Raw genomic sequence first — 10,856 nt, forward strand, 5'->3', positions numbered from 1 at the left:
AGACACATGCTTATACAGCAAAAGAATCGGGATCTGTGGAATCCCTTCATTTTTCTATGCTCCTAATAAAAGGTGTTGTGTCACAAACCGAAAAAAAGCACACGGAAGTTATACCAAGTAGGGCTGTGTGAAGCTTTGGTCCCCGATCTGATTCGGCGGAGATTCGGCCCAATTTGGTGGCCAAATCCAAATAGAATCAGAGGACCCTTTAATCTCTGTAAATGGATTTGGAACCCTCCAAATTGATTTGGAGAGATTCGGACAGATTCTGTGATTTGGACATAGATATAGCTTTAAATGTTTTTTTTTTTTTTTTTTTTACATACCTCTAGGTAGCGGGGGCTCTGAGTCCTGATATGGTGGGGCATATGCAGCATCCCACAGAAACACAGGGGACCCCCCAGCATGCTCGGCAGCAGACCCAGAAGTGGAACAGAAGCACTTCTGGTCAACTTCCTGGTTCACCCAGGAGCACACTGGGGGGGGGGCCCAGTTCCCCACCCCCAGCTCAGCGACTGTTGCCTTCTGGGTCTGGGGGGGCACCTGGGGTCCTCCTATGGCCAACTGCTGAGCTGAGTGGGGTGCAGGGGGTCCCCCAGTGTGCTCCCTGGCAGACCCAGAAGTCCACTTTCGGGTTCACTGCTGAGCATGCTGGAGCACCCCCACACTCCTGTGGGACGTTCCATGCACCCCAGCACCGCAGTGATCACAAGCCATGCCTGCTACCTCAAGGTATGTAGAAAAATAACTTTTAAAGCTGTGCCTGTGTCCAAACTGCTGATTCGCTGAATCAGCATCGAATTTTCAGATTCGGATTTGGCTGAATCGAATCAGGGACAGTGATTCAAATCAACGGATCGAATCACTGTCCCTGATTCGGGCCGAGTCCAAATCTGAATCAAACAGGGCCCGTTTCGCACAGTCCTAAAGAGCAATTCATAGAAACTGATTAAAGGCTTGAAAACTACAGTGCATCCTGATACAGCACTGAACTGGTGGAGTTTGAAATAGAACCAGGATAGGAAGTTAAGACCTTGCAGGGAAGTTTGAGGTTATGTGGGTGTTTTGAGGAAGCCCTAGTTCCTCACAGGAGGTCGGTGGTAGGAGGAGTCAACTATATTTCAAATTCCTACTGCATTCAAGTCTAGCCACTAATAGTAGGCAAAATAGGCAATTGCCAAGGTGCATGGGCAAATCTGGCTTCAATTGGCATCTGATGCTGCTGCCATTGGAATCAATTGTACAACTCATACTAATGGTGAAGAATCAAACCTTAATAAAAGGTAGTCGGTTGTTGCCATGTTGGTCTAAGGACACAGGCAGGCAAGGTTCTTTGGGTAGATGTGATATCTTCTATTAGACCAACTAAATAGATCTTTGCAAAAAACTTTCCCCCAACTATTTAGCTGATCTAATAAAAGGTATCACGTGTACCCAAAGCATCTTGCAAACGTTAATGAACATTTTCTTTAGCTGCTTCCCATATATCTGGTTGAACAATTTAAAATAAAAAAATAACTATATTAAATAGTCACAGGCTAGAGAGTAAAAATAACTATTATCTGGTAGTTGGGGCATTTAGGAGTGGCAATATCTAGCTGAAATCCCAGCTCCAAGGAATGTGAAGTTAAATACCTTCAAACAAGAGAGACCCACCCAGAACACTCCATCAGCAAGTGGTTCAAACAGTATCCTGGGAAGCAGGAGACTTTGAACTAGAGACTTGAGCCTATCACACAAAATGCAAATTGTATACAAATTAACTCTCAGACCAAACCATGCCATTTGCAAAATTTAAAAAGGCCCCAAGTAATCCTACGTAAAACAGTAAGTATTTTGTTTTAGTAAAGATTAAAAGAACCACTTAGATATCTGAATGCTTATATAAACTTTTGCTTCTGCCAAAGCGCTTAATAAATTTGAATAACTTTGGTTGCCCTCAAACTGGAAAATCATTTTCTATTGAATATGCAAAGCAATTTTGCCCAGTTCGATATCTCTTGTGGATTAAGCAAAGAGGTAAGAGAGGGGATGAAACAACACATGCTGACCAGTTGAAAACAGTACCAACGGCTTTTAGAGGCTGCAAGGTTCTGAATTCATATTGAATTATGCATGATAAGCAATGATAGTTAAAATGCAACAACTTAAGAAAAAATAGGTTGAAGCTTTAGGAACAAGAACTAAGTGTGAAAGCAATGTATTTAGCAAGAAACTATTCAACAGAACACATATCAAAATGCGAGAATATTATTTACAGAACAGTTATGTAAGAAAGGAACTTGGCTTTCACAGATAGTTGATAGAGTACAAAAATCCATGTAATTGATATTATGAAGTCTTACAAAAAAAAACTCCACTCCAGGCAGTTCACCATTGGTGGAGCCATAGTTGGAGCATTCCCTTCTGGGCAAGACATTTTAGAACACAGGGTTGAAAAACGTCTCATTAAAAGGTTTGAAAAACCTGCGGAGTTTGGAAAATTCATGTAATTAGGAAACTCCACATGTGTTCGGTCCAAAGAAAAGAGAGAGAAGAGATGTTATAGATAAACTATAGATGGCTTGATCTCATTAGATTTAAATTATGGTACTAGTGAGGTAAAAATTAAGTATTTGTATTATGGTAGGCATCTAGTGATGCAGAAAACAAGGCAAGGTTCCTCCTGTACTAGGGCTCTGTGCAAACCCGTAGTTTGGCCATGAATGGCTTAAATAGGCAAGATGGATATCATCCACATTTTATAACTGGGGAACAGAGAAGCTCAGAAATTAAGTACTTATCCAAGATCACAGAAGAAAACCGTGGCACAGCAGGAAATTGGAGACCTGAGTCCGACTCGAGTGCTGTAACTACTAGGCTATCCCTTCTTTCCATGCTAAATCTGCTGCTGAAATCAATGGAACTATGATCTATGAATTAACATTAGACAATGGAAATAACCAAATGGTGGAACAGCCATGATGGGGGATAGTATTAATTGTCACATGGCTAAACTTCCAAATAGCCCTGATAAAATTTTGCATGCTTAAATGAACAAGTTATGTAGTCAACTCGTTTTCAGCCTTGATCTAAAACAGGAAGATTTCTGAAAAGACTGTAGAACTGTCTCCTTTAGGCAATGGTACAAATCCCATTTTAAGCTGGTGTAACAAGTATGAGAAATGTATATATCTGGAATAATTCTGCACTGAGAAAGAAATGGACCCCTTGGACAGGATTCTCCCTAACACCAATTAGGTAACACCTAACTGCTAAATCTCTAACACCATTTCTTAGTCTAATAAGAATTTAAGAAGCAAGAAAAATACATTTTTCTGAATAAATTTTATTGCTTAATTCTTAATAAATTTTATTAAGAAATAAGAAAAATGCATTTCTTAGTGTACATTTCCTAACTCCCTAACACCATTTCTTAGTGTACCACTATCTATGTACTATAGCTTAAAATTCTCAATTGTGTCTTTCGTTTAACCCTGTAAGATCCTTGTCTTGGCACACTACTTGAACTCAAATACAGAAATACTAATTCAGATCACACTGCCAGTATAGCTCATTGTGCAATTAGGGTGCAATTGTAGAAACTCACTAAGCACGCACAACGGAAACGGATCTAATTATGGGAGAAAGAAAATATCCTTTAGCAGCACTGGGTTTTGCCTTTGATGCAAGTACTTTTCATTTTACTTTGTGTTACAGGCCTGACCCAAGAACAGAAGGGACCTGGCTGTGTTATACCGCTCCTATATTCTATTTATTTAATTTTATAAAATCCCAGAGAGCTTGCGAAAATGTTGTAACTTCCTCTCAGCTGCTATCATTTGTGTAACGGGCTCTGGCTTGCATGACCTCTACAGGCATCTCTGAACTTGACAGGGCCTGTATTTTCAAATGGGTTAAATGGGAAAGCATTTTTTTCAATGTGTTTTCAATTAACAGCAGATGTATACGCCCTGTCTTCTTGCATATTTATTTCTTTTAACAAACATATTGTGGCAATTACAAGGGAAATGAGGTCCAAAATTCCTTTATCTTTTCAGGGTAGTGATAGACTCCAGGATTGTGTTCTACACTCAGGCCCTTTTTAAGGGTAGGTCCGAGGACCCTAAAGAGAAAGAGGAATTATAGACAAATTTCTTTCAACGGTAATTCCACGCTGATTGTCCAGAACGTACTAAAATGTTCCATCCACTTAATTCAAAAAACATAATAGTCCTCTCCATCACCCTACTGATGTCCCCTCTATTGGTCCTACTGAAATGCAGAGGCAGAAGTAAAATCAGCAGTGACTTCCCTATCCAGTCCAACTATCTCTGCGTATTACTCACTTCCATAGGTGTCTCATTTTAACACACAGCTGTGGCAGGTACACGTGGCACAACACCACTTGCAATTAAAAAGTATCCCTGGAAAGTCCCAGGCCATGAACTGAAATAGATAACTGCACAGGCTGTACTTCAAACTCCCTTCCCCATTTTAAAACTAAGCACCATAGACCAACTAAACTTCTCTTAATATGCTGGCTATTATCCAGAGAAAATCCTCCATGGTATTGTCGGTTTTGTAATCACAAATGAAAAACTGAAATGTCTTCTTCTCTCATTCACCAACTATAACAACCCAGTGCTTAGACTGCTTCGACCATGAAAATCCAAACCTATTTAGAAACAGATTTGGAAAATTTACATAGGGAGAGACCTCACTGGTATTTTAATTGTGAATGGTGGTTTTGGCTGTGCTACAAGAGCCCAATTCTGTGGGACAGATTGAAAACAGCTACATTACACATGTTCACTACAAAAAGAGTGTGTTTGTAAGTTAGCCAATATGGATTTACTAACTCCTTAAAATCTTCATAAAAATCAAGGAACTTTGTAGCTTTCGCATGAGTTACTACGTTAAATTCATGGTACCATCTAGGCCAGTGGGGGCCAACCTTTTTTCATAGGCATGCCACAAGCTAAACCCCACACGTTCCCAGAGTGCCACTCCAACCCGTTCTCATCTCCTGATCTGCTGCTCCGCTTTCTGCTCCCTGCCTCATCTGCCACCTTCCACAAAGAGGCTCTGCATGCCACTTGTGGTACACATCCTGCTCCAAGCATTTAATTAATTTGCTAATCCTTGTGAAAAAAAATGACAAAATGTCTTGACTTTACCTGGAGTAAGCTAATCTGAGCTAAGAACACACTTTTTTTTATGGTAGAGAAGATAAAGCCTAAAGCTGGAGCCAATTTCACATATTTCTTGGAGAGAAAGAATTCAGAAAAGTGCTGCTGGCTGCCTGTGCATGTGTAAATCTTTATACTTCATACTGCAGCATGTAATAACTTTGAAATTGCAACAGCTTCTGTTCAAGAACTACTGATAATATTGCAAATACCAGACAATAGCTGCTGCTATTTACAATGTTTTCTCTGTGTGCAGGTGTGAAATGTTTTTCTTAGGGCCCTGTCACCTGGAACACTTAGCACATGCTTTATCCGAGATCACAGTTAGCATTATGGTGCCATATTAAAAGTTGGAAAGTGTTCTGAGCAGTAATTCTTACTGTGTTCTGTTTGCTCTGGATTGGGTTGGAGCTGCAGGGCCCCTGCTGCCCTCGCCCCCCTACCTAACCTAGTACTGGATGCTGCAGCTTGCACATCTACCTATGAAGTATGCAAACCACACACATACACCGAGCCTGGTGCCCTCACCACCATGTGCCCAACACTGCCTAGGCCAGGTGTGCCTGCCCCTGGCACACTGCGCTGGCCGGGTCTCTGCTGCAGGTGGACGGAGGCACAAGGAGCTGAGCCTGGGAGAGGTACAGCTCCTCCCACTGGGTCCATGGGGTGGTCTTGAACCAGCTCCAGTTCGGTGAGAGGGCTGGGACAGACAATCAGCTGATTGCCCCAGCCCTGGCACTGCACCAGTCTGGAACTCGTATTACCGCTGTGGAGCAGTTTGACAAAAGCCGACCACATTTCTTAATATGATCTGGGGATGCTCCTCCCATGAAAAAAGTCATCATGTTGGTACCACACGATCACACTTAGCATGTATTTTGCTGCTTGAATGCATGGATGCTTGCCATTTTAAGTGCAGGTAATTTGTCTCAAGTTTAACATGGGACACGGTCCTTACTAAGACTCTGTGTGTTGTTCTATGGAGATTGGGAACTATTAACACCCATTCATCAGAGTTTAACAATATAACACTTTCCGAGTGATCCTGACACAGAGTGAGAACTGTGGCCTATATTGCAGCAAAACACGAGTGGAAAGGGGGCCTGCAACGTTGTTATGCATAATACGGCTTTGGCATCCCCCTATTCTGTCCTATTTCCTCTCTGAAATCCCTTATTAGTTCTGCAGCCTCCACTTGCTGATATCCCCTCCTAACCCCAATGTAGCTCTTCCTGCCCTTTGTGTGTGTTGGCCCGACCCATTTAGTTTTGATGCTTGGCTGGTCTGTTTTTCCGTGTAAATGTGGTTTTTACTATACACATGGCTATTGTCCACATGTGAGCTGGCCTGAGACATACGCTTACCTCGTTTAAATCTCTTCCAAAGAACCACCTCTTCTGATACCCTAGGACAGTGGTTCTCAAACTTTTTGGACTCGAGGCACACCTCTGTAAACTTTTGGGACTTGAGTGGCCCCAATTTCAAAAACGAATTAATATAATATAGGGCTTAATTCCTTACACAGGGGATGGGCAACGGGGCTGGGGCATCGCTTAGGCCTCACTTATCTCCTCCGACTTTGTGGCATCCGTCAAAGGATGTGGCAGTACCATAGGGAGCCCCAGCACCCTGGTGGAGAATCACGGCCCTAGAACTTGCAAGAAACATGCCAACTCAATCATGTACAAGTTTTGTGGAGGGAGGGAATTTAAATATTAAGTGGAAGGAAGAATGAAACTGAAATGGGAAAATGGTGTGAAAAAGTAAAAGAGGCTGAAATTTAAAAGAAAGAGAAACATGAATGTAACGTTTTTTCTTGGTTTGGTCTTCTGTTTAAAATTCAAACACATAAATAATGTTTGGATTTATCATCAGCTGATCACTTTGGCTACATGCATTCTTAACTCTTTGCCTGCATATTATGTGTTTGGAAAATGTAATTGGTATTCCCAGACCTTAACTTATAATGCGATATACATGCAATAAATTGCAAGAATGTGTGATGAATTAATTTAATCATACACCCTTGATCTATTAATTCATCAGCCTCAGGATGTTAGTAAATTGGCTTTTTATTATTTTTTTTGGTTAGCTTAAGACATGTTTCCTCTACCACCATCAAAATGCTGCATTTCCTGCTCCCTCCTCCCCCCACGAAACAACGACAACAATAACAACCCTTCAGCCTAAGATCCAGGACAGGCACAATTCAGTCCAGCTCGAACAACAGACACTCTTTACCCCCAAATGCATTAGCTTTGAAGTCCACAGCTTTATATCCCAGTTAATGCTCAGCCAGTCCCACCTGACTTTATTAACATAGGAATACAGCTTTAGTAGCTGTTGTAAAATTATGTTTCAAAGAGTTTAGATTCTTAAAATAGCTCTTCTGTAACTCATGTGACATACATAAAAACACATGGCGGTGTTGCAAAAACATTTTACTAGCATTCATTCGGAGTGACTTGCATAAGTAACTCAAGATTTCACTCCCTCCCAAACCCTATGCCAATAAAGCCTCACAAACTACACGATCATATTTTATGCCTATGTTGCATCCAGTATCATTATTTCTGCAGTGGATTTGGAAAGTTCTCTCCTGTTTAAAAGTAATTTAATATTGTAGCGGTTAGCTTGGTGGAAAAATACACTGGAGCTCTTTGAAAAGTAACAATCCTAGGTGAGAAAGACCCAAAACAAACTTACAGTGTATTTGGATGGATGTGCCTGTTATCGCACCACAGACAGGCATATAACATCCTAGCTGAGACCCAGATAGCAAGTGGCAAGTTTCATTTCTGAAGATACACTCAACACCTTGTAAGTATTAGAGAACACTTCCAGAAAGGAAGTGTGATTAAAATAGTGCTCAAGTTTTGAACTCATATTTTGCAGTTTCCAAATTCATCACCAAACATAATCAGCACTTTGAAAAGACATATGCCAAAAAGGTAAAAGACAGGATAGTATATAAAATTATGGGTCGCACTCCTTTCAGAAGCCTCACACAAGTATAATAGCATGGTGTACTACCCTGTGTATTAAGAGAGGGCATAAAACGGGAACAGACTTACCAGATTGAAAACTGCCTGGATTTCGCCACTCAGACTTAAAAGGTGTCAAAACATTCAACAGAAGTTACCCTAAAATACTCGTCAAAGTTTTATCATGCAATTAGTTCAACAAGCATACAGCTAAAATAGCATCAACCAGGACCCATTAAATGGCTGTGAGTTTTAAAATAAAACTTTCACAACCTCTGCACTGATTAAAAAAAGATCAGGAAAAAAAAATGTGGCCGTTACAATGTTTATATTTCTCACTGGCTTTGTTAAATATAGGGCAAAGCAAGAATCACGAGCAAGTTGCAAAGACCATGCCTATGCCTTAGAGAAGCAACAGACCACTGAAATGCCCAACAGCACAAAATAAGACAACAGCACATTTGTTTTCCCTGCAAGAACATCCATCCTTACTGATCAACTTTTGCACCACCTCTCGCTGATTAAAAGTTTCTTAAAACGTTCCCTTTGGAAGCAAAGCAATGAAAGCAAAGAGTTAATCCTGCTGCAGTATCAACTGGTGTTAGACTTACTATTAACTTTAATTTACAGAGTAATCTCCCTTTAAAAAAATGATCAGCACTTCCTTGCTGCACTGTAACACGGAGAAGTATATTTTAAATGCTCCCTGGAGTCTCTCTAAACATCTGCTTAAAGGTTTTCTGTATCTTAAAGGGATCTAATTACCAGAAACTCCTCTGTTACTTAAGCCCAGGGCTCACATTTCGATTATAACTCAAGTTCCAGTTAATTTGGGGGCTAAACCAAGATGACTGTACCAAAAAGAAGAAAACACAGGCCTACCTTAAAACTTTCCAGCTTTTCAGAGGATCCAAGTCAGAGATTATAGAAACCATTGTATAAATAATAATGATAAAAAAAAAAAGCTGCGGGGAAGGCTAACCACAAAAAGCAGCAAGTACTCTGCTCAGTGTGGGAATGACAACGGCCCCAGCAGAGCTCTTCCTACTTCTCAAGCTGATAAGCACTTGTCCCAGCTTCTCTCCTCCCCCAAAATCAATCTTGTGCTATATTGCTTCACAGTCCCAGTTTCATTTCTTCACCACTACCTTTTAAAGCCCTTGTAATCTGCTCCAACTGATCAAATTTGACCTTTTTGTAGCCCACTTTATTCCAAGCACAGCTCTCGGTTAAATCTCTCTTTATTAACACCGTCCTTCTTGGCTTTCTTTTGGAACAAACACAGATCAAGCTTGAAGCCTCTAGACTTTGCCAGCAATCATTTACAGATTACTGCAAGCTGCAGCCTTCTCCTTTTGGGTATTTCTTCTGCCTCTGAGGTTTGCTTTCATATCCTTTTTCCAAAGGTTGTTTAGGATTTCCCATCCCCCATGCTTTTCTTTTCTATAGTTTAGATTCTGCTACTTCAAGTAGGGTCTTTCTAAAGCGACTCCCCACTCTGCATACACATCTCTCCCCTTTAAAAAAAACACCAAACATAACAAAAACTTCAGAACCTTACAAATTTGGCTTTCGCTTGTTTTGTATTTTTTCCCCTCAAATATAACAGCTCTGTAAACTTAAGCTCCAATTCAAAGCACCCTGGTTTCTGGACAAGGCTCCTTTTTTTTGTAGAACAAGCTTAATAATTCAAAGTCAAATGTATCCCCATAAAAGCCTGAAAGGGCTTAAAGGTGTCTATTTAAAATCCTTCAAGCCAGATTCTTTTTTTTTTTTCTTCTCATCTTTAAAAAAAAAAAGTAAAGCATTGTTCAGATTACTAGAGTGCACAGCATTTTAACAGCACTCTCCTGGGCCAATACGCTATTTAAAAATATATATATGAATGAGTGCTTTCTTTGTATTTTTTGCACGAACGTTTTTGACACTGGTTTTTGAATGTGTCTGTCTATATATTTTTTTCCCTCTTCACACCTCCCATTCAAAGAAAAATGATTGTCCCCTCCTGTCCATTAGTATTGATTCACTGGAGGAGATTAGGGAATTCCTGTAATGAAAATGCCGGGGCTGGACAGAACATGCAACTGTTGGGCAAACCTCTGGAAAGGGCTAGGCTGGACCAAATGGTGGATATTTCCCCAACCATGCATTAGCAGAGGGACAACCCTTGTTCCATTTTCCTCCTTCCAAATTATGCTGTCTTCCAGTAGAAACAACTCTCAGGGAAAGTGAGGAACAATTTGCATTCCTAAGGCAAGAAAGTCCAGTGAGAAAGAGACTAGCCTGGAACTTGAGAGACTCAGGATAAAGTCCCTGCTACTCCACAGATGCCTTATGCCAGTTCTCCTGCAGTTCTCCATCTGCAACATGAAGGGCGTTTGTGCCTGAAAGCTTGCTAAGCAGAATTTTTCCAACTATTTGACTTGATCTAATAAAAGATACCGGATTTACCCAAAATACCTTGTCTACACAGGAAACAGGGCACTCGTTTGGATAAACACATTAAAGATAGTGAGGTGGTTAGATAGTTTGTTAATAAACCCATAGAAGCGCTTTACATGATTAGTGCCCTCCTCTAGCAATCCAATCTGTTGCTTCCTTCCATGGCAGGATTGCCAACTGTCCAAAAGCTAGTAAAAATTCAGGATAAAAATCATACAAAAATTCAGCTATCCATAAAAACTCTGAGCAGTTGGATCTG

The 10,856-nt window shown here is 40.7% G+C and overlaps 1 protein-coding gene across 12 annotated transcripts in view; it reads right to left on the reverse strand.

Annotated features, from left to right (window-relative positions):
• CELF2 (CUGBP Elav-like family member 2) overlaps positions 1 to 9,222 on the reverse strand; it is a 490,120-nt gene extending 480,898 nt beyond the window's left edge. For 3 of the 12 annotated variants that reach the window (XM_025213055.1, XM_025213097.1, XM_025213090.1), the window contains exon 1: positions 9,038 to 9,220. In XM_025213055.1, the coding sequence (XP_025068840.1) occupies positions 9,038 to 9,090 (53 nt within the window). In that variant the 5' untranslated portion in view covers positions 9,091 to 9,220. Of the gene's footprint in view, positions 1 to 9,037 lie in introns of all 12 variants that reach the window. The other 9 variants (XM_025213079.1, XM_025213084.1, XM_025213072.1 and 6 more) reach the window with 4 other exon arrangements.
• Positions 9,223 to 10,856: the final 1,634 nt, after the last annotated feature.

The sequence above is a fragment of the Alligator sinensis genome, unplaced genomic scaffold (assembly GCF_000455745.1).
Source record: "Alligator sinensis unplaced genomic scaffold, ASM45574v1 scaffold268_1, whole genome shotgun sequence".
NCBI classification, from domain to species: Eukaryota; Metazoa; Chordata; order Crocodylia; family Alligatoridae; genus Alligator; species Alligator sinensis.